At 71.4% G+C, this 19,114-nt stretch overlaps 4 protein-coding genes across 5 annotated transcripts; 3 read left to right on the plus strand and 1 right to left on the minus strand.

The window, feature by feature from the left end:
- The first annotated feature begins 223 nt into the window (after positions 1-223).
- On the plus strand, positions 224-5,597 carry PLTP (phospholipid transfer protein). Its single transcript, XM_082772932.1, has 16 exons — positions 224-1,481; positions 2,174-2,292; positions 2,447-2,546; positions 2,612-2,740; positions 2,843-2,998; positions 3,164-3,227; positions 3,398-3,461; positions 3,553-3,644; positions 3,776-3,952; positions 4,092-4,151; positions 4,247-4,411; positions 4,548-4,615; positions 4,698-4,740; positions 4,952-5,015; positions 5,088-5,164; positions 5,267-5,597. The coding sequence occupies exons 1-16, from the start codon at positions 1,051-1,053 to the stop codon at positions 5,405-5,407; spliced, it is 1,950 nt and encodes a 649-aa protein (XP_082629058.1). The 5' UTR covers positions 224-1,050; the 3' UTR covers positions 5,408-5,597.
- A 366-nt stretch (positions 5,598-5,963) lies between these two features.
- On the minus strand, positions 5,964-10,254 carry CTSA (cathepsin A). The gene is made up of 15 exons (XM_082772945.1): positions 10,196-10,254; positions 9,882-10,063; positions 9,663-9,774; positions 9,525-9,575; positions 9,138-9,224; positions 8,906-9,061; positions 8,480-8,571; positions 8,079-8,163; positions 7,879-7,970; positions 7,587-7,665; positions 7,300-7,448; positions 7,153-7,228; positions 6,972-7,061; positions 6,747-6,848; positions 5,964-6,585 (listed from the first exon to the last, which is right to left on the minus strand). Exons 2-15 carry the CDS (start codon positions 10,061-10,063, stop codon positions 6,502-6,504), a joined length of 1,437 nt encoding a protein of 478 aa, XP_082629071.1. The 5' UTR covers positions 10,196-10,254; the 3' UTR covers positions 5,964-6,501.
- Positions 10,255-10,836: 582 nt separating this feature from the next.
- On the plus strand, positions 10,837-13,507 carry NEURL2 (neuralized E3 ubiquitin protein ligase 2). The gene is made up of 2 exons (XM_082772990.1): positions 10,837-11,557; positions 13,316-13,507. Exons 1-2 carry the CDS (start codon positions 10,870-10,872, stop codon positions 13,429-13,431), a joined length of 804 nt encoding a protein of 267 aa, XP_082629116.1. The 5' UTR covers positions 10,837-10,869; the 3' UTR covers positions 13,432-13,507.
- Positions 13,508-16,387: 2,880 nt separating this feature from the next.
- ACOT8 (acyl-CoA thioesterase 8) lies at positions 16,388-19,000 on the plus strand. 2 transcript variants are annotated; one of them, XM_082773530.1, is made up of 6 exons: positions 16,388-16,509; positions 16,602-16,738; positions 17,293-17,518; positions 17,771-17,928; positions 18,251-18,478; positions 18,575-19,000. In XM_082773530.1, the coding sequence occupies exons 1-6, from the start codon at positions 16,427-16,429 to the stop codon at positions 18,691-18,693; spliced, it is 951 nt and encodes a 316-aa protein (XP_082629656.1). In that variant the 5' UTR covers positions 16,388-16,426; the 3' UTR covers positions 18,694-19,000. The 2 variants fall into 2 exon arrangements, with proteins under 2 accessions (XP_082629656.1, XP_082629657.1); XM_082773531.1 differs by having other exon boundaries at positions 18,287-18,478; positions 18,575-18,994.
- The last annotated feature ends 114 nt before the right edge of the window (positions 19,001-19,114 follow it).

The following is a 19,114-nucleotide window of genomic DNA, read 5'->3' on the forward strand; positions in this document are numbered from 1 at the left end:
CTTTACTGAGGGGCGGCGGCGCCCGCCCTGCGCTGGGCCGGGCCCGGCCGCTCCCGGGGCCGCCGCGTGGCGGGGCCGCCCCCAACGCCCCCCTCCCCTCCCCCAATCCCCCCCGGCCGCAGGGCGAGGCCCCGGGGGCTGCCCCCGCCCCCCCCGCCCCCCCCCGGGGCAGCCGCACGCAGCGGGGGGGTTGTGGGGGGGGGGGGGCGGCGCCGCCTCAGGGCGGGCGGGGCCCGGAGCGGGGGGGGCGCAGCCGGGACCGAGCCACGGGGGCTTCGTGACCCCCCCCCGGCACCGGGGGCTCTGAGCGGGGCCCGCCCGCACGGGAGCGGCCCGGACACGGACAGACAGACACAGAGGGACAGACACACGGACACGGACACACGGCCCCCCCCCACCCCCACAGCTCCTGGCCCCGACCCCCCCCCGCTGCCCTTTGCCCCCGCTCCCCGTCCCCGTCCCTGCCCCTGTCCCGGTGCCGCTGGCGCAGCAGTTCTGGGGCCGCGCTGTGTCAGCAGCCCCCGGCCCCCGGCGGGGCCCTGCCGAGCACCGGACACACGGCCCCGAGCCCCGGCCCGGCTGCGGGGGAGGGAGGAGGGGACAGGGGACACGGGGGGGGCCGTGCGGGGCGCCGGGAGCGCAGAGCCCAGAGCCCGGCTCCGTGGGACCGCACGGGGCGTGCGGCAGGGGGAGGCTGCGCCTCGCTGTGTCAGCCCCCGGCCGCCCCCACCCTGCAGACAGCGCCTGCTGGGTCAGGAGGGCAGTGGGGGTGCTGTGGGGGTGCTGTGGGGGTGCTGTGGGGGTCCTGCTTTGTGCCCCTCCCGGTGCTGAGCCCCCCCCAGGCAGCCAGGAGTGAACCCATGCTGCCCCCGGGCTGTGTCTGGGAGCAGCTCCGAGGCTCTGGCAGCTGTTGCAGCCTCCCCGCTGGGCTCCCAGCACGGCCGGGCACACAGCAGCGTCCCCCAGCCCGGGGCCGAGGGTCCTGCCTTGCGCTGCGGCCCGGTGCCGAGCCCACCGGGCAGCGCCGGGGCTGGCAGGAGCCTGGCACCCATGGGACGGGGGTGGCACTGCCCTGAGCTGCCCCGGCCAGGCCCCACGTGCAGGGCTTCACCATGCGGGGCCGGGACGCCCGGTGATGCTGAGGGACCTGGTGGTGGCTGCCCGTACGGGACGGGGGCACACCGGGGGTGCCGTGTGCCCGGTGGGAGCGGGGCCTGGAGCTCAGCCCGGGGCCGGGGGGTCCGAGCCGCCCGCTGGCTGCCGGTGCTGGCAGGGACCCGCGCTGTGGGGCCGGCATCCTCCCGTCCCGCTGTCTCCTCCCCGCTGCAGGCCCACAAGGGGTGGCGGCTGGTGGGCTGTATAAAGGCAGGGGAACCTCAGCCAGCTCAAAAGAAACTCCTGGAGCCACTGGTGTTCTCCCTCCCTCCCTCCCTTCACGTGATTCAGCTTCCCCACACCAGGGAAGCCGGGGACAAGTCACTGTAAGTACCCAAACCGAGCCGGCTTTGTGTCCGCCAGGCCCCCCCGGCCGTGCGTGGCCCTCGGGGGAGGATGGAGGCTCCGGACCCCGAGCAGGAGGGGGCTCGCCCTTCTCCGCCGTGCAGAGAACCAGGCAAAAACTCTGTGGGGAAACCCTGGACGGTCCCGCAGCCCTGCAGCAGCCCTGCCTGCCGCTGCTGGATGGGGAGGCTCCAGCTCCTGTCCCAGCCCGGCACCCACGGGGCTGTGGGCGGCAGCACATCTCCTGGGGGGCGGCCGGGGTCTGCTCATGGCTGCCGGGGAGGCCCCAGGGCCTGGCTCCCTGCTGCCCCACCACCCACGGGGCTCGTGCCTCGCCCTGTGGTTTGGGGCCGAGCTCTGCAGCCACCGCAGGAGCCGCCTGGAGCACGCCCTGGGGGTGGGCGAGCCCCTGGGTGCAAGGGGGCGGCCGGGGGAGCACCCCGGGGAGGGGGCTGCTGGCCCACAGGCACTGAGGCGATGGGGACCTGGGGGACCTGGGCAGTGCTGGGATTTTGGGGTGTGGGGTGCAGTGGAGCCCTGGGGGGGTCCTAGGGTCTGGACTGCCCCCACGCCGCGGACAGGGCAGGCAGCAGCCATGTCCCCCCCCGGGTGCTCGGTTCCCCCCGGGACCCCTCCAAGGCTGGCCTGCGCTGCCCCCCTGCTCTGCCTCCAGGTGCGAGATGGCTGCCGGCAGCCTCCTCCTCCTCCTCCTCCTCCTGCCCTGCCTGGCCACAGCCTCGCGCAGCCCCCCCGGCTGCAGGATCCGGATTACCTCCAAGGGGCTGGACCTGGGTAAGGGGCCGGCCGGGACCCTGCTCCCGGGGCCTGGGTGAGAGGCAGGCGGTGGGGGCAGCGGGCGAGGAGCTGAGGCGCGGCCGGGTGGGCGACGCTGCAGGGGCACGGCGCAGCCCCCCCCGTGCCAGCCCGGCCTCGCTCCGCGTTGCAGTGAAGCAGGAGGGGCTGCGCTTCGTGGAGCAGGAGCTGGAGAACATCACGGTGTCGGACCTGCACGGGCAGGAGGGGCAGTTCCACTACAACATCAGCCAGTGAGTGCTGCCCTCGCCCCCCATGCGGCGCCCCCCGTGCTGGGCTCACCGCCCCCTCCCCGCAGGGTGAAGGTGGTGGACCTGCAGCTGCCCTTCTCCGACCTGCGCTTCCAGCCGCGGCAGCACCTCGCCTTCGACATCAACAACGCCTCCATCAGCCTGCGCTTCCGCCGCCAGCTGCTCTACTGGTTCTTGTGAGTGCCCCCCCGCTCCTGCCCACCGGGCCACAGCCCCAGGGGGGCACCTGGAGCTGCTCAGAGCTCCGTGCTCCTCCCGTCTCTTCCCCTTGCTTCCAGTTACGACATCGGGTCCATCAATGCCTCTGCTGATGGCGTCCACATCCACACGGTGCTGCGGCTGGCCAAGGACGAGGTCGGGCGCCTCAAGATCTCCAACATCACGTGCAATGCCTCCATTGCCAGGATGCACGCGGGCTTCTCTGGCACGCTCAGGTACCCCCAACCCCTCCGTGGCGGCCGTGTCCCTCTGCTGGGCTGGCTCTGCCCGCACCCAGCTCACCCTGTGCCAGCCCCCTGCGGCCAGGCCGTGCTCTCTTTGAGGCACAAGGGGTGAGGGGACAGGGCTGGAGGCTGCTGCAGAGCTGTTGTGTCCTGCAGGAAGGTCTACGAGTTCCTGAGCACCTTCATTGTCACGGGGATGCGCTTCCTCGTCAGCCAGCAGGTAGGGCTGCGAGCGGGGACGGGGCACAGAGGCGACGTGGGGCCTCCCCCGGCCCCGCAGCAGGAGGGGCTGTCCCCAGGGAAGGTGCAGGAGGGTCCGGGTCCCCAGCCAGACCAGGAGCCCTGGCCCTGCCGCCGTGGTTCCCCTCACCCCAGCCACGTCCCTTTCAGATCTGCCCGTCCCTGGAGCACGCCAGCCTGGTGCTGCTGAACTCGCTGCTGGACACGGTGCCAGGTGAGCGTTGTTGTGCGGGACGGGAGCGAGCCGAGCACAGCCCTGCGGGGCGGCCTGCAGGCTTTGCCGTGACAGCGCCTCTTCCTGGCAGTGAGGAACTACGTGGATGACCACATTGGGATCGACTACTCCCTCCTGCAGGATCCGTCCGTCTCCCTGGACACCCTTGACCTGGACTTCAAGGTGCGCACCGCGTCCTGCCCTGCCTCCCCCCGCTTCCCTCGGAGCCGCCCCGTGCCAGCGCGCACCCCGTGCAGCACGGCGCCGGGCTCGCTGCGCTACGGCTGCAGAAACCTCTGCTGCTCGCGCCCCAGGGCATGTTCTTCTACCGTGGGAGGGAGAGCCAGGAGCTGGAGAACCACGCGGTGGAGCCGGTGATCAAGGAGACCGAGCGCATGGTCTACGTCGCCTTCTCCGAGTACTTCTTCGACTCGGCCATGCACGCCTACTTCCAGGCGGGCGTCCTGGCCATAGAGCTCGAGGGGGAGAAGGTGAGCAGCGAGGGTCACCGCTGGGCAGGGGCTGGGGAGGGGGGAAGCACCCAGCGGGAGGCAGGAGGTGCTGCCCGGGGAGCAGCTCTGCCGGGGGCAGCAGTAACGGCTCTCATCCAGAGGTTTCTGCTCCCTGCAGGTGCCCAAGGACCTGGAGGTTTTGCTGAGAGCCACCTTCTTTGGGACCATCTTCATGCTGGTGAGGGGAGCTCACCCCTGGGGCAGGCGAGGCACGGGGGGACCCTGTGCATGTGGGGACACGGCCGTGCCCTGGCTCACCCGCTGCCTCCCCAGAACCCTGCCGTGGTGGATGCGCCCCTGCGCCTGGTGCTTCAGGTGTCGGCCCCCCCCCGCTGCGTGATCAAACCCTCAGGCACCTCCGTCTCCGTCTCTGCCTTCCTCAACATCTCGCTGGTGCCCGCGGGCCGCCCGGCCGTGCAGCTCTCCAGCATGGCCATGGTGAGCGCTGCCCCCCCCAGCACAGCCCCTGGCACGCAGGGCAGGAGCGCTGCCCCCCCGGGAGGGCTGTGGGTCCCAAAGCAAGGGGACAGCGGGGCCCAGGGGCAGCAGGGCTCCCACACGTCTCTCTCCCTAGGAAACGAAGCTGAGCGCCAAGGTGTTCCTGCAGGGGAAGGCGCTGCGCGTGCAGCTGGACCTGCGGCGGTAGGGCCCGCGCTGGGGTCCCGGGGGGGCTGCAGGGCCGAGCCCCCTCCGCCCCAGCTCACGGCAGCTTTCCCTCCCGCAGGTTTCGCATCTACTCCAAGCAGTCAGCTCTGGAGTCGCTGGCGGTGAGCAGAGCTGCTGACAGCCCAGGGGGGGTCCAACCTCCCTGAGCAGCCCCCAGCCACAGCTGGGAGCAGCGGGGGGGAAGGAGGGGGAAGCCCAGGACCCCCCCTTCCAGCCCAGCCCCTGGGAAGCGCAGGCACAGCCTGTCCTGCCAGGCAGCCCCCCCGCAGGGCGCTCACCCTCCCTCCTGTCCTCTCCTCTCCTCTCCCTCAGCTGTTCTCGCTGCAGGCCCCGCTGAAGACCCTGCTGCAGCTCACCATCATGCCCATCATCAACGGTAAGCAGCCCCCTGCCCGCAGAGGCTGGGCTGGGGCAGGGGCACGCTGCTTACTGCGCCTCCTCCCCGCAGAGAGGACGAGGAAGGGGGTGCAGATCCCGCTGCCGGAGGGCATGGACTTCACCAGGGAGGTGGTCACCAACCACGCGGTGCGTGAGCATGGCCGGGACAGCCCGGGCCCCGCGGGAGGCACCGTGCCCGGTGGGGCGCAGGCACAGCCGGCCCCGGGCTGATTGGCTTCCCCTTGGCAGGGATTCCTCACGGTGGGAGCCGATCTCCACTTCCAGAAGGGGCTGCGGGAAGTGATCGAGAAATACCACGCCGTCCCCGCGACCCCCGCAGCCCCCACCTCGCCCCCCGCAGCGCCCAGCGCAGGGCCCCGCCAGCCGTAGCTCCTCCTCGCTCCTTCGCGCTGGACAGATCCCGGGCTGGACCCGGAGGCTGTAGGTAGGAAGCGGCCCCCCCGGCACCACCAGAACACCCCGCAGGGCGCCCCGTGCCCTGGTGGGTGGCAGCAAGGCGGAGACGGCTGCTCTGGGAACCCCTGCTGCACCCCTCTCGTTACACTAATAAACCACTCGACGCCAACCCGCGCTGCCTCGCTGCTTGGAGGATGGGCCCACGGCCAGGCACACGGCTGCCAGCCCTGGGGGAGAGCCGAGAGAGGCAGCGCTGCTCCCCCCGGGAGGCAATGCAGCACCAGAAGGGCCTGGAGCCACCGTGCGTTCCCTGCTCCTGGGGGTGGCTGAGTTCTGGGGAGCCCCAGTGCCCCTGCAGGAGGAGGGTGCAGAGCCCACAGGCCCCAGCTCCCCAGGACCCCGCAGAGCGCAGCAGCACTCGGCTCTGCTGGATGCTGGGCGAGGAGCAGAACGCCTGAGAGAGCAAAGGAAAGCAAAGCGAAGGGGAGCAGAGAGGGGGGAGCAGCTGGTTAATGAGGAGCAGAACAACCTCGTTCAGAGAGTTTATTGTGAGGTCCCAAGAGCACTGCGTGCCCCAGGCAGGGGGATTGTCTTCACTGTAAGTCACCTTTCGCTGAGATCTGAGAGTGGGTTCAGGGGAGCAGAAAGCCCCTGGGGGGCAGCCCCCACCTGAACTGTGCTTAGCAGGGAGCAGCTGGCTCAGAGCCCGCCTGGGGCAACGTGCGTGCAGAGGCTGCAGTGCGGAGGGGAAGTGGCAGGGACTGCTCCCAGCCCAGAGGGAAGTAACTGCCTCCAGAGACAGACAGGAGGAGAGAGGAAGCCACAGCGCGGAGGCAGCTGCAGGGCCCGGCAGGGAGGGAGCCCCGGGGACTCCTCTCCCCCCTGCCCGCAGGCAGCCCCCCTCCACGCCACTCGCCCCGGCTGCTGTCCTGCCAGGCTGAGCCAAGTCCCGCCAGCGGCCAGGGCCTCATTCTGTGGCACAGCCAAGCAGCAGCAAGGCCGAGCCATGCAGGAGGCAGCCGGCGCGTGCAGGCAGCTGGAAGCACCACGCGCAGCCGGGGCAGCTCCTAGAAAGGCTCATTCTTAATGAAGCGGCTGAACATGGTGAAGGCAGCGAGGGGCTGGTCCGTGGGCACCATGTGGCCGGCTCCCTGCAGGGAACAGGCAGGAGGAGGGGGGTGTCAGTGCCCCATAGAGCCTCCGGCTGCCCCACGGCAGCGAGCGCCGCTCCCCCTCCACCTCCACGCTGCCTTCCTCAGCGCCGGCCTGCCCGCAGCACGGCCAGCAGCCCCGTGCCCCAGCTCAGCCCTACCTTGACGGTGAGGAAGGCAATGTTGGTGAACTCCTTCACAAAGCCCCCGATCTGGTTCTCGCCTCCTACGGTGTAGAGCCAGGGCCGGCGAGCCACCTGCACCTGGGGTTGGAGGCAGCACCATCAGCACCCGGCCCCGGGGCTCCCCCTGCTGCACTGGGCCCTGGGCAGCCCGGAGCTCCCTGGGGCCGGTGCCGAGGCTCAGCCCCTGCTCTGCCTGGTTACCTTCTGGCACAGGGAGTCCACAAACCACTCATCCCCCAGGAAGTTGCAGGCCATGTCGACGTCCCCGTTGTACACCAGGATGCGGTATTTCTGCGGAGCAGGAGGAGCTGAGCACTGCGCAGGGCAGCGGCCCCGGGCAGGCAGGAGGCCCCGTGGGGAGAGCTGCTCCCCCCGCACATACCATGGCTCCGAGCAGCTTCAGGTACTGCTCGTTCATCTGCATGTAGAGGCGCTTGTAGCTGCGGTTCACCTCGAAGCTGGGGAAGAAGCGTCAGCACCAGGCAGCTGCTCGCCCTCCTGGCCCCATCCCGGCCCGCAGCTCACTCACCTGCACACCTGCCACTCGGGGGCCTCCGGGGGGATGTGGAGAGCCTTCCGCACCTCCGGGGAGTTCAGGTACATGGTAGGGGCTGTGGAGTTGGTGCACGGCGGGTCCATGCGCACCTTCTTACGGGCTACAGGCATCCGGAACAGGTTCTGGAAGGGGCAGGAGAGGCCCTGCAGCAGCTGCAGCTCCGCGCTGCTCCCCAGGAGGGGCTGCTCTGCCCGCTCAGCCCCCAGGCAGCACGGCCAGGCAGAGGGTGTTACGGCCCCGTGTCATGGCACCAGGCTCACCTGCCGCCAGGAGAACTTCAGCGGCATCCGGATGAAGGAGTTTCCCAGGTCGTGGGTGACGAGGTAGTCGCCCTCGTACCTGCAGGCAGATCAAGCACGGAGTCAGGCTGAAAGCTCTGGAGGAATGAGGGGCTGGGGAACAACCTGGGGCCCCCCAGGGAAGAGGAGGCCCTGCCAGCAGGCAGAGGCAGCAGGTCCCTGCCCGCCCCACCACGTCCCCCTGCAGGCAGGGAGCCCGCACACTGCAAACCAGTGCCCAAGGACTCGGCTCCGCTGCTGCGGCCGCTCTCACCTCATGCTCCCGGGGACACCGCCAGCACATGGGGCGTAGAGATTGTAGATGTTGAGGCCGGACTCCTCTACAATCTGGATCATCTCCTCCATCTGCAACGAGCCGCAAGAAGGGCTTGGGACTGAGCAGGATGCTTGAGGGACAGGAGCCACTCACAGGCACTGGAGAGGGGCGCATGCCCAGGGCTCTGGCTCCCCCACCTTGAGTGTGCAGTTAAGGTTGGAGTTGTCGTGGAAGTTGCACTTCCCCTGGGAGCAGCAGAAGGTCTGTAAGTCCTTCCACAGCCTGTGGGCAGAGACCAGAGAGCCTGCAGCGAGCTGCCAGAGCTAACACCAACACCGACCAGCAGCCACGGCCACGCTGCAGGACCTCTGCCTGCCCTGGGGGCTGGCAGAGCCCCAAACAGTCACAGCCCTTGGGGCCACGCAGGACGAGGGGCCACCCCCACAGCCCAAGGATCAGCCCAAGCCAGGGATTGCCCAGAAGGCAGGGAGCCTGCCCGTCCCCCACACCGCTCACCCAGCCAAGCCCTGCCCCACGCTGTGCCCCCCTCCTGCTCTCCCAGGGACAGAACCAGTGCCAGCGCTCCCCTGGCTCTTACTGGGTTCCCAGCAGGCCGTGGTAATAGGCGAAGTAAACCAGCGAGTTGTCATTGATCTCATAGGAGGAGAGGCCGTTTCCCACGGCGATTCCCTGCGAAGCAAGAAGGAAACAGCTCTGCGGCGTCCCAGCTCCCCGCAGGGCGGCCACAGCGGCACCAGCGTCAGGCAGGAAGCAGATGCGGCCCCAGCTGCGGCCCTGTTTACTCCACGGTGGGGAACAGGAAAGGTTGCGGGTGCCTGAGGGCTGCCCCAGTCCCACGCAGCAGGGACACATCCGCCGGCAGCCGCTGCCAGCACCCCGGGGGAGATGAAAGGCGGCGGGGCCAGGCCCTGGAGCGGGCCCCACGCTGCAGCTGCCGGCCGGGCCCTGCGAGGCCGGGCCGAGCCCCCCGCCCCCAAGCCCCACGCAGAGCGGCGCCGCTCACCTTCAGGTTGAGGCTGGGGTCCTGCATCACCCACTCGGCCAGCGTGGGGATGTAAACCCCCCCGTAGCTCTCCCCCGTGAGGAAGAGGTCGTTCTTGGAGTACTCGGGGAAGAGCCGGAAGAATTCCTTCAGCGCCAGGTAGTTGTTGTGAGCGACCTGCAGGCACAGGGGGTGAGCACAGCCCACGGGGCAGGCACAGGGCCGGGTGCTCCCAGCAGCCAGGGTCACTCGCCTCAGTGTCGTTCGTGGCGTACTTCTTGTCATCAGAGTACGAGAAGCCAACGCCAGCAGGGGACTCCAAGTAGAGCATGTTGGCAACCTGCAGGGACAGCGGGGAGCTGCAGCACAGGGGAAGCCCTCCTGGCTCCCGGGGCGAGCCGCTGAGGCAGAGGACTACTGGCCTTCATCTACAGCAGTGTTTGTGTCTGCAGCACCAGTGCTGCACTGGAGGGCCGCGGTGCTGCCCCACTGGGAGCGGGTTTCAGAGCAGGGGGGGTCGGGCAGAGGAGGCTCAGCCCCACTGGAGGGCAGCAGGAGCTGGCCCGGAGCCGCCCGTGCCCCTTCAGGAAGCGGCTACTCAGGCAGACGGGGCCACTCCCTGCCAGCACCCTGCCCCTACCTTGTTCCAGGCGTAGTCGTTGTACTTCAGGCTGACCCCGTCGGGCTGCACCTGCGGGGGGGGGGAGACGGCGGCGGCCACCGGTCAGCGGGCACGGCCGGGACAGAGCCCCCCCAGCCCCCGTCCACCAGCACTGACCAGGAAGGGGCCGTGCTCCTTCAGGAAGCCCTCCATGGAGCTGCAGCCGGGGCCGCCGTTCAGCCACAGCACCACGGGGCTGCCGCGGGGGTCGCTCTGCGCCTCCACGAACCTGCGGGAGAGCCCCGGGAGGGCCCCGGGACGGCCCCGTGAGCGCCCGCACGGCCCCGGCCCGGCCCGGGGGGGGCCGCCGGCGGGTCCCGTTCCCCCCCCACGTACCAGTAGTGCAGGCGGGCGGTGGGCCCGGCGCGGAGGTGCCCCGAGAAGTGCCGGAAGGCCGCCTGCTTCGGCAGCCCGGGCAGGGCGCCCACCTCGTGCTCGGGCGGCGCGGCCAGGCCCGGCCCCGGCCCCGGCCCCAGCGCCAGCAGCAGCGCGCACAGCACGGGCACGGCCGGCAGCATCTGCGGGACGGGGACACGCACAGCTGGGGGCGCGCCCAGGGGCCCGGCACGGCCCCGGAGCCCCCCCCGGGCCCCGGAGCTGCCCCCGGCCCCGCCGCGCCCCCCCCCGGCTCCCGGTGCCCCCCCGCTGACCCCGCTCTCGCAGCGGCTCCCGGCGGCGCAGCGCCGCGGGCACGTGACAGCCGCCCATATGACCCCCGCCGGTCACGTGCACGGGGAGTTGGGGCGGGGCTCCGGAGGGGGGCGGGGCTCGCGGCGGCCAATCGGCGCGCCGCCCACGCGCCCGGCCCCGCCCACCCCCACGCCGCGCGCGGGTCCCGAGCCCGTGGGCACCGCGTGACGGGGGGGGGGGGGGAACCGGCACGGAGCGGGGCGGCCCCGACCGGCACCGGCACCGGCAATGCACAGCCCGGCACGGCAAAGCCCGGCATGGCACGGCCCCGCCCGGCCCCCCCGTGGCAGCCCCACGCGTGGGCTCCGCGCCGCGGGACCGGACCCAACCCCCCCGGGCCGGTGCCAGACCCCGGTGGTGCCGCGGCCCCGGGACCGCCGCCACAGCGCCCCGGGCAGCAGCGGGGCCGTGCCCCGGGACAGGCGGCACCGGGGGTGGCGGGGCACGAGTGGGGAAGCACGGAGGGGTGGGGGGGGTGGGGAGGGGTGGGGGGAGCACCCCCGGTCCTGCTCCCGCTCCCGGTCCCGGCCCCGGCCCCGCCGCCCCCCCCGGCCCCGAGCACTAGGACCCCCCGGCCCCGGCCGGCAGCAGCTGCCCGGAGCCGCCCGGGCCGGGTAAAAATAGCGGCGGGGCCATGGCGGAGCCCGCGGCCCCGGGGCGCGCCCCCGCCCGCTTCCACCGCGTGCATGGCGCCAACGTCCGCATGGACGCCGCCCGCACCCGCGCCACGCGCGTGGAGAGCTTCGCCAACGCGCTCTGCTTCAGCCAGGAGCCGCTGGCGCCCGGCGAGATCTTCCTGGTGGAGATCGAGGAGAAGGAGCCGGGCTGGTGCGGCCACCTGCGCGTGGGGCTGACGGCCCGCGACCCGCAGAGCCTGCCCGCGCTGCCCGAGTACTCGCTGCCCGACCTGGTCAGCCTGGGCGACTCCTGGGTGTTCGCCATCACCCGCAGCCACAACCGCGTGGCGCCGGACGGCGAGGAGGCGCCGCGGGAGCGGGGCCCGCTCTGGGCGCCCGAGCTGCTGATCGAGCGGCTGCGGATCCCCCGCGACAAGCTGGTGGGGCGCAGCCGGCCCGGCCGCTACAGCCACGTCCTGGACGAGCTGTACCGCACCAACGCGCTGCCCCCCACCGCCCGGCGCAGCCGCATCGGCGTGCTGTACGCCCCGCGGCCCGACGGCACCGCCGACATGCACATCGTCATCAACGGCGAGGACATGGGGCCCAGCGCCCGCGGGCTGCCCGCCGCCCGCCCGCTCTACGCCGTGGTCGACGTCTTCGCCTCCACCAAGAGCGTCCGGGTGATCCAGGTGGAATACGGCCGTGGGTATCTGCCCCCGCGGGCACAGAAATGGGGGGGGAGGTGGTTGCCCCGTGGCCTCACGGGCAGTGTCTGAGCGGGGCACGGGGCGTGGGGCACAGGGAAGCAGGCGGGGGTCCCCACAGAGCATAGGTGGGACCACTCGTGGGCAGCTCCTGTGGACTGTGCCGCACCGTGCTGGGGCTGGGGGCATGGGAGCAGTTCCCCCATGCGTGGGCATGGAGCTGGCGGCACTGGGGCAGAGCCAGCCTGAGGGTCCTGTCCCATCCTGTCCCGTCCTGTCCCATGGGCACGAGGCAGGCGGTGCCGGGGCCGTGCTGCTGTGGCATGTGAGCTGACAGCCTGCGGTGCCGCCCGCACTTGGGCAATGTCCGGGCGTTCCTGGTGGTGCCAGCGAAGGCATCCCAGGCAGGGTGGGGAGGGGAAGCCCAGCGCGGTCACTGGCTCCTGCGAGCACTCAGGTGCTAATTAGCACCAGGCTGGAAAAGCCAGCACGTGCTCAGAATTACGGGAGACGTGAGCCAGAAGGAAACCGAGCTCCTGGCTGGGCCGCCCTCACGCTGCCTACCCCCAATGTTTTATATAAGTGGGAGATAATTGGCTGCCTGCATCACAAGGCCGGACACAGCTCAGTGAGACACCAGCCCCGGGGCAGGCGGCCTCCTGCACCCAGCGCCTCTCCCACTGGCCCAAAGTTCAGCCACTGCTGTCCCAAGGCTGGAACCCGGCTGTGCGGGGGGTGACCGGCACCCAGCTCCCTGCCGAGCTGGGCAGGCCGTGCTCCCTGCCCTCCGCAGACTGTGGCAGCTGCTCTTGCTGCAACACTTCCTCTGGGTTTACAAATCAGTTCGGGGGCAGACAGCGAAGTGAAACCCAGAGGGGAGCAGCCGGAGCACAGCACTGCGAGGGGGAAGGGAGAAGGGAGAGGGCAGGGAGCTGCCGGGGCCCGGGGCGGCTGCTGCTTCTCACCGAGCACTCAGGGCGCCACAGCCTCGTGGCCCTGGCACGCAGAGATAAAGATAAGAGCTGCAGACGCCCCAGAGCAGCACAAGGCCAGGAGCCGGCGCGGCGCGGCGTGCTCACAGAGCTCGGCTTTGCCTGCTGCTGTCTCGAGGCCCCAGCGGCCACGTGAGAGCGAGGGCAGCGTGACACCGCGGGCAGCGTGACGCCGTGGGCTCTGCTCCTCCTCGTGAGGAACCGCGACCCGCAGGCAGGGAGCCAGCTCCGGGCTGTGTCGGCGAGCAGGGGCCACCCCACACCCACACTGCTGGGGGCCGCCGCGAGCTCACAGAAGAGGAACGGCCGTGTCACAGCGCGGGGCAGGGGCCAAGCCCCGCGGGAAGGCAGGCGGCCCAGGAGCATCATGTGAGGCCTCTCTGCGGCCAGAGTGCTGGAGAAGTTGCTCACGCAGTCTGGCAGGCGTGCAGGCCACCCGGGGGATGGGGATGAAAGGAAAACACCGCGTGGGCATGCGAGCCTCGGGGGGCCCACGTGGCAGCCCGGAGAGAAAACAAATGCAAAACAGCCGGAGTCGGGCAGCAATTCGGGTCAGAACTGCGGAGCTCTCCAGCTCTGACCCTGGCTGGAGCACCCTGCACAGCCCAAAGCCCTGCACGGCGAAGCTCTGCAGGCGAGAGCTGCCCAGCGGCACCCAAACTCCCCAAATGCTGCCCAAAAACACGGGGCCAGCGGGGAGACCCCCCCGCAGCCCTCTCGGCACACGGCAGCCCCAGCCCCTGCCTGTTTCTGCTCTCTCGCAGTGCCCTCGCTGCAGACGCTGTGCCGGCTGGTCATCCAGAAGCACGTCGTGCACCGCCTGGCCATCGACGGCCTGGACCTGCCCCCGCCGCTGAAGCACTTCTGCAAACACGAGTGAGGCGCCCGCGCCCCGCAGGGACCTCCCCCCCCCTCTCCGGGTACGGCCGCGCTCGGGGGCACCGCGGGGCAGAGCAATAAACGCCTCCAGCCACGGCCCGAGCAGTGCTGGTGCGGGGGGTGGTGGAGGGGGAGCGGTGCCGGGGGGGGCCGGGCAGGGGGTGCGGGCGCTGTGTGCTCGAGCAGCTCCTCCTGGAGCCCCGAGCGGCTCAGAGCACTGCTGGGGGCCGGCACCAGTGGCCCCGGCGTGGGGTCCCGTGTCTGGTGAGAGCCTGCAGCGTGCACGGGGCTGCCCGGGGAGGTGTGGGTGCTGCCGCAGGGTGTCCTGCCCGGCCCCGCTGCCCGGTCTCACGTGGAGGTAAATTACAGCCGGGCCCTGTCCCGGCCACGCAGTTTCGCTCTTGGGAAAGATGTTTACGCTGAGAAGGGGATGACTGATTTCCTGTGCTCCCCGTGAAGGGTGGGAGGGCCGGGCACTGCCCCACGTGCAGGGAGCAGCCCCTCGGGCACACGCCGTGGCCGTGCAGCAGGAGGTTGGTGCCCGCTGTGGCCCCGGCTGCTGGGGGCTCCGGGGGGAGCCCAGGGCCCGAACCCATCCCAGTCTGCACCGCGGGCTCTGGCTGCGGGCCTGCACAGACCTTTCAGGCTGCTCCCGACTGCAGCCGGTGCTGCCTGCCCAGAGCCGCACGGAGCCATCCCCAGGGGCAGGGGGTGCGCAAGGCCGGCAGGGCGGCAGGCAGAGCCTCCCAGTGGAAACGCAGCTGTGAGCTTAGAGAAAGGTGTGTTAGGAAACACGGCGCTATGTTTAGACAGCCAGATTTGATATTATCAGATTCTGTTACAAAACCTCGACTGGGAGGAAATCCCCGGCCACGCGGCACTTCCACCCGGCCAGCTCCGAAGCCGAGGTGTTTGCGGGGCGCTGCCGGGGGCAGCACGGGGTGAGAGCCCCACAGCACGGTGCCGCTGCTCCCCGCTGCCACCCGGACCCCACGGCCACGGGATGCCACCCGCTGTGCCCACAGCCTCGGGACAGCTGCACCGGGGGGAACTGAGCTCCCCCGGCGCAGGGCAGCTGCCTCGGGCCGGGCACAGCCCCGCGTGCTCTTTTCGGTGTTTTTTTGTCCCCCACCCCCGTGTTCAAAGCTCTGCGCTTCGCCGTGGCTTTGTTTGCACGGCTGTGACCCCCAGTGGCTCCCTGCTTCCACCCAGCGCGGAGGCGGCCGTGGGAGGGAGGGCGGGTTCCATTTCGGTTCCATTTTTGGAGGAATTAAGAGCAGCTGCCACGGCCAGACAAACAACTTCCCCGCCCGGGCAGCGCCGCCAGCAGCACACATTGCCACCCACAGGATCCTGGGCACAAGGGCTCACACCTAACTGCAGGGCAATGAAATTAAACGAGAGATGAAATTAGAGAGGCAGGAGGAGGTGTCAGAAACCCTGCCGCAGCGAGGAGAGGCCTGGCTGCCCCGCTGGCAGGGGAGGGGCGGCCGCAGGGACACGGCAGCTCCCAGGCCGGTTTATTGGCGTTGCACAACACCTCGCAGCTGGATGCTGGAGGACCTGCAGGCGCTGGCCACGGATCACTCAGCTCTATCACATGCTATTATCCCATCACCTCCTGCCCCACGCCACCCTGGGCTCGCTGCCAGCCACGTTTCCTGCTGTCGGGTCAGCAGCTCCTTCCCTGTTACGGTCCTGTCAGGGACTCGTGGAGCTCCTCAGCTCCCCCACGCAGGAGGCAGCGCTCGCCCATCTGACAGAGGTGGCGAGGAGCTGGCTGATCCCTGCCGTGGGGAAGGACGCGGGCAGGGACTCTCCAGGGACTCCCCCCAGGAGGCTGCTGGCACTGCCTTGCCCAGCCTGGCCGGCACCACGTCCCTTGTGCCACCGCCTGCCCGGCACCTCTGGCTGCGAGGCGTTTCTCCCCGAGCCCAGCACAGCCAGGACGTGCCGGCCGGGCAGCAGGAACCCAGGCTGGGCTGCCCCGTGGGCATCCCCAGGGACCTGCCCGGTGCCAGCCGGTGCCTGTCGGCTGTGCTGAGCCGCCGCGGGGCCACCCAGGCTCCGTGCAGCCATCAGGGGCTGCCTGAGGAGCTGGTCAGCCCCTCGCTTCCTCCCCTCGTCGCCCCTCGGGCGTTCCGCAGCCCCGTCCGGCTGCAGCCCAAGGGCCCGGGAGCACCGAGCGCCCAGGGACCGGCCCCGGAGGAGCCCCCGGGAGCTGCAGCCGCGGGCGGGCCCCGAACCCCCGCGGGACTCCCGGCGGCTGCGGCCGGGGCTGGCACCGGGCAGCGCTGCCGGGGCTGGGGGTGCCCGGAGGAGCCGGGGGGGGCCGTGTGGGGCCGCTCGCGGCGCCCCGCCACGGCAGCGGGGGGCTCGGGGCAGGCCCGGAGGAGCCGCGGGGCGGGCGGAGCGCACGGCACCGTCCGGGGGCGCTGCGGGGCGGCAGAGCCCGGCACCGAGCCGCAGGGGGCGGCCCCGAGCCCCTCGGACGGCCCCGTCCTGCCAGCGGCGCTCCGGGAGCTGGCGGGGCCCCGCGCCCAGCCGCGGGGCACCGGAACCGGAACCGGAACCGGAACCGGAACCGCCCTGCGCCGCGGCCGGGCCCCGACCGGAACCGGAACCGGAACCGGCATCGGTACCGGGTCCGCCGCGGGGGGGGGGGGGGGGGGGGCTATCTCGGCACGCCCCGCCCCCTCGCGGGGAAGCCGCCAATCACCGCCGGGCGCGCCGTGACGTCACGGCGCCGGCAGCGCCCCCCTCAGGCGCCCAGCAGAGCCCCCAGCACCGCCCCCAGTTGCGGTCCCGCCCCCCTCCCGCGTGCTGGCCAATCACGGCCGTGCTCTGGCGATTGGCAGCTGTCCCGCCAACCGGCGCCGCGCTTTCCTCCGCCCTCCCGCCGACCGACGGCGCGACGGACCAATCACCCGCCGCCCCCGCCGCGTGGGCGGTGCCTCCCTCCCCGCCGCCCGTGCCGGTTCCGGGTGGCCGCGGGGATGGCGGAGGCGGGCGAGGACCTGCGGGGGGCCCTCAGCGACACCGTGCTGAGCCTGGAGCGCCTCGACACCGACCTGTTCCGGTGCGCGGGGCCGGGCCGGGCCGCACCCCCCCCGCCGCCCCCCTGCCGCCGCCCCCCGCCGGCCGCTGACGGCGCCGCCGCTGTCCCCCCAGGGGCCGGCACCACTGGGTGCCCGCCACGCGCCGCCTGTTCGGGGGGCAGATCGTGGGGCAGGCCCTGGTGGCGGCCGCGCACGCCGTGAGCCGCGACGAGCAGGTGCACTCCCTGCACTGCTACTTCGTCAGGGCAGGTGGGCACCGGGGGGCGGGGGGGGAACGGGGGGGGAGTGGGGGGCGGGGGGGGAACGGGGGAACGGGGGGCACTGGGGGGGAACGGGGGGGAACGAGGGAACCGGGGGAGCCGGGGAGAATGGGGGGTACTGGGGTGAACGGGAAGGAACGGGGGCACCGGGGGGGAACGGGGGGCTGGGGGGCACTGGAGGGGAACGGGGGGGAACGAGGGAACCGGGGAGGCGGGGGGGGAATGGGGGGACCGGGGGCGCGGGGGGGGAGTGGGGGGCACCGGGGGAACGGGGGGCGCTGGGGGGGACCGGGGGGGACGGAGCAACGGGGGAAACGGGGGGGGAACGGGGGGAAACGAGGGGACACCGGGGGGCACTGGGGGTAACTGGAGGGGAACGAGGGAACCGGGGGGACCGGGGGGGGCAGGGGGGAACGGGGGGACACGGGGGGGAACGGGGCCGAGCCCCTCCGAGCGGTGCCGCTGCCCGGGGGGGGCCGTGCCGGTCGGGGTGCCCCGAGCTGCGGCTGCCGCACGGTGCCGGGGCTGTGCTGTGTGTGCCAGGGGACCCCGCGGTGCCGGTGCTGTACCAGGTGGAGCGGACCCGCAGCGGGAAGAGCTTCTCCGTGCGCTCCGTGAAGGCCGTCCAGCACGGGCAGCCTATCCTCATCTGCCAGGCGTCCTTCCAGCTGTCCCAGCACAGCCCCCTGCAGCACCAGTTCACCATGCCCGCCGTGCCGCCGCCCGAGGAGCTGCTGACCCAGGAGGAGCTCATCGCCAGGTTCCTGCAGTGAGTGGGGCGCTGGGGGCGCGTGGCGCCTGCTGCCTCTGTGCTGGGCCTTGGGGAGGCGCGGGGGCAGAAGCGGATGGGAGAGGATCGCGGTGACGGCCTGCGGAGTTCTCAAACGCGCGGGACAGGGCCGGGACCGGGACCCTCCTGCCCCTCTGGGGGGGGCCCTGGGCTGAGTCTGCTGCCGTCAGCCCTGCCCTGGGCCTTCCCAGGACGCGGGGCACTGAGTTCACTCCTCCGTGTTGTCCAAAGGAATCCCAACTTGGCAGAGAAATACAGAAGGCGCCTCAACAAGATCCAAGCGGAAAACGTGCCGATTGATATCAAACCCGTCAACCCGCCGGATATATTCACCACGGAGCAGCAGGAGCCGAAGCAACTCTTCTGGGTGCGAGCCCGTGGCTACATAGGTGGGCACTGCCCCGAGGGGCTCCTGCTGCTGCACGAGCCGGGGGCTGGGGCTGTGCCTCACCCTGCGGCTGCACAGCACGCTTGTGACAGGGCCGGGGAGGTCACAACTCCCCCCTGTGCCCCAGGCCTGTGGGATCTCGGGGCTGAAGCACCACGGGGCAGAGTCTGACACGGCGCCCGTTTGACACATTCAGCCAGGGGCATGGCGAGGGCAGTGGGTATAAAGCTGCATGGGTAACATGCCAGCCATGTAACATGTTGGGTAACAGCCGGCCCTGGGGACACGGAGCTCTGGAGCTCAGTGCCACAGCTCCTGCCCAGGGGTGTCCCGCAGCACCCCGCGCTGCTTCCTCGCAGGAGACGCCGACATGAAGGTGCACTGCTGCGTGGCCGCCTACATCTCGGACTTCGCCTTCCTGGGCACGGCCTTGCTGCCCCACAGGCAGTACAACGTCAAGTTCATGGTGTCCCTCGACCACTCCATGTGGTTCCACGCTCCCTTCCGGGCTGACCACTGGATGCTCTACGAGTGCGAGAGCCCCTGGGCGGGTGAGTCCTGCCCGGTTCCTGGGCACCGTGTGGCCGAGGCCGGCCCTGCCCCGGCGGGGACCGGAGGGCTCGCGGTCTGACGGGCGCTGCCTGCAGGTGGGTGCCGAGGGCTGGTGCACGGGCGCCTGTGGCGCAGGGACGGGGTCTTGGCTGTCACCTGCGCGCAGGAAGGAGTCATCAGGGTGGAGCAGAAACCGACCCAGAGTAAACTCTAGCCAAGGGCGCCGGCGGCAGCGGTGGCACCAAGCTCCCTGTGCCGGGGCTGAGGCCTGCGGAGGAGCCTGCACCAAACTGGCCGTGGGCGAAGGCAGAGCCCCGGGCAGCAGAGGAAGGAGCAGCAGAGAATGGGCTGAGGGGCCCGGCCTGCCGGAGTGCTGGTGCCAGCACCTCGGTGCTGAGCTGGACCTGCACAGGCAGCAGTGATGCCCCCTTTCACCGCCTGTCAGCGCGTAATGGTGTCCTGAGCTCAGCCAGCCTTCACCCAACGTAAATAAAGCCATCACGTGAACGGGCGAGCTGTCCCCTGGAGTTTGTCCCCTTGGCTCTGGGCGGCTGCGTGACTCCGAGGGAGCTTCTCGTGGCAGGGCAGCGTCAGGGCTCTGGGGGTGGCTGTGCCCCACGGCGGATGGGATCAGA

The sequence above is a fragment of the Aythya marila genome, assembly GCF_965140915.1.
Source record: "Aythya marila genome assembly, chromosome: 16".
Taxonomy (NCBI): Eukaryota; Metazoa; Chordata; class Aves; order Anseriformes; family Anatidae; genus Aythya; species Aythya marila.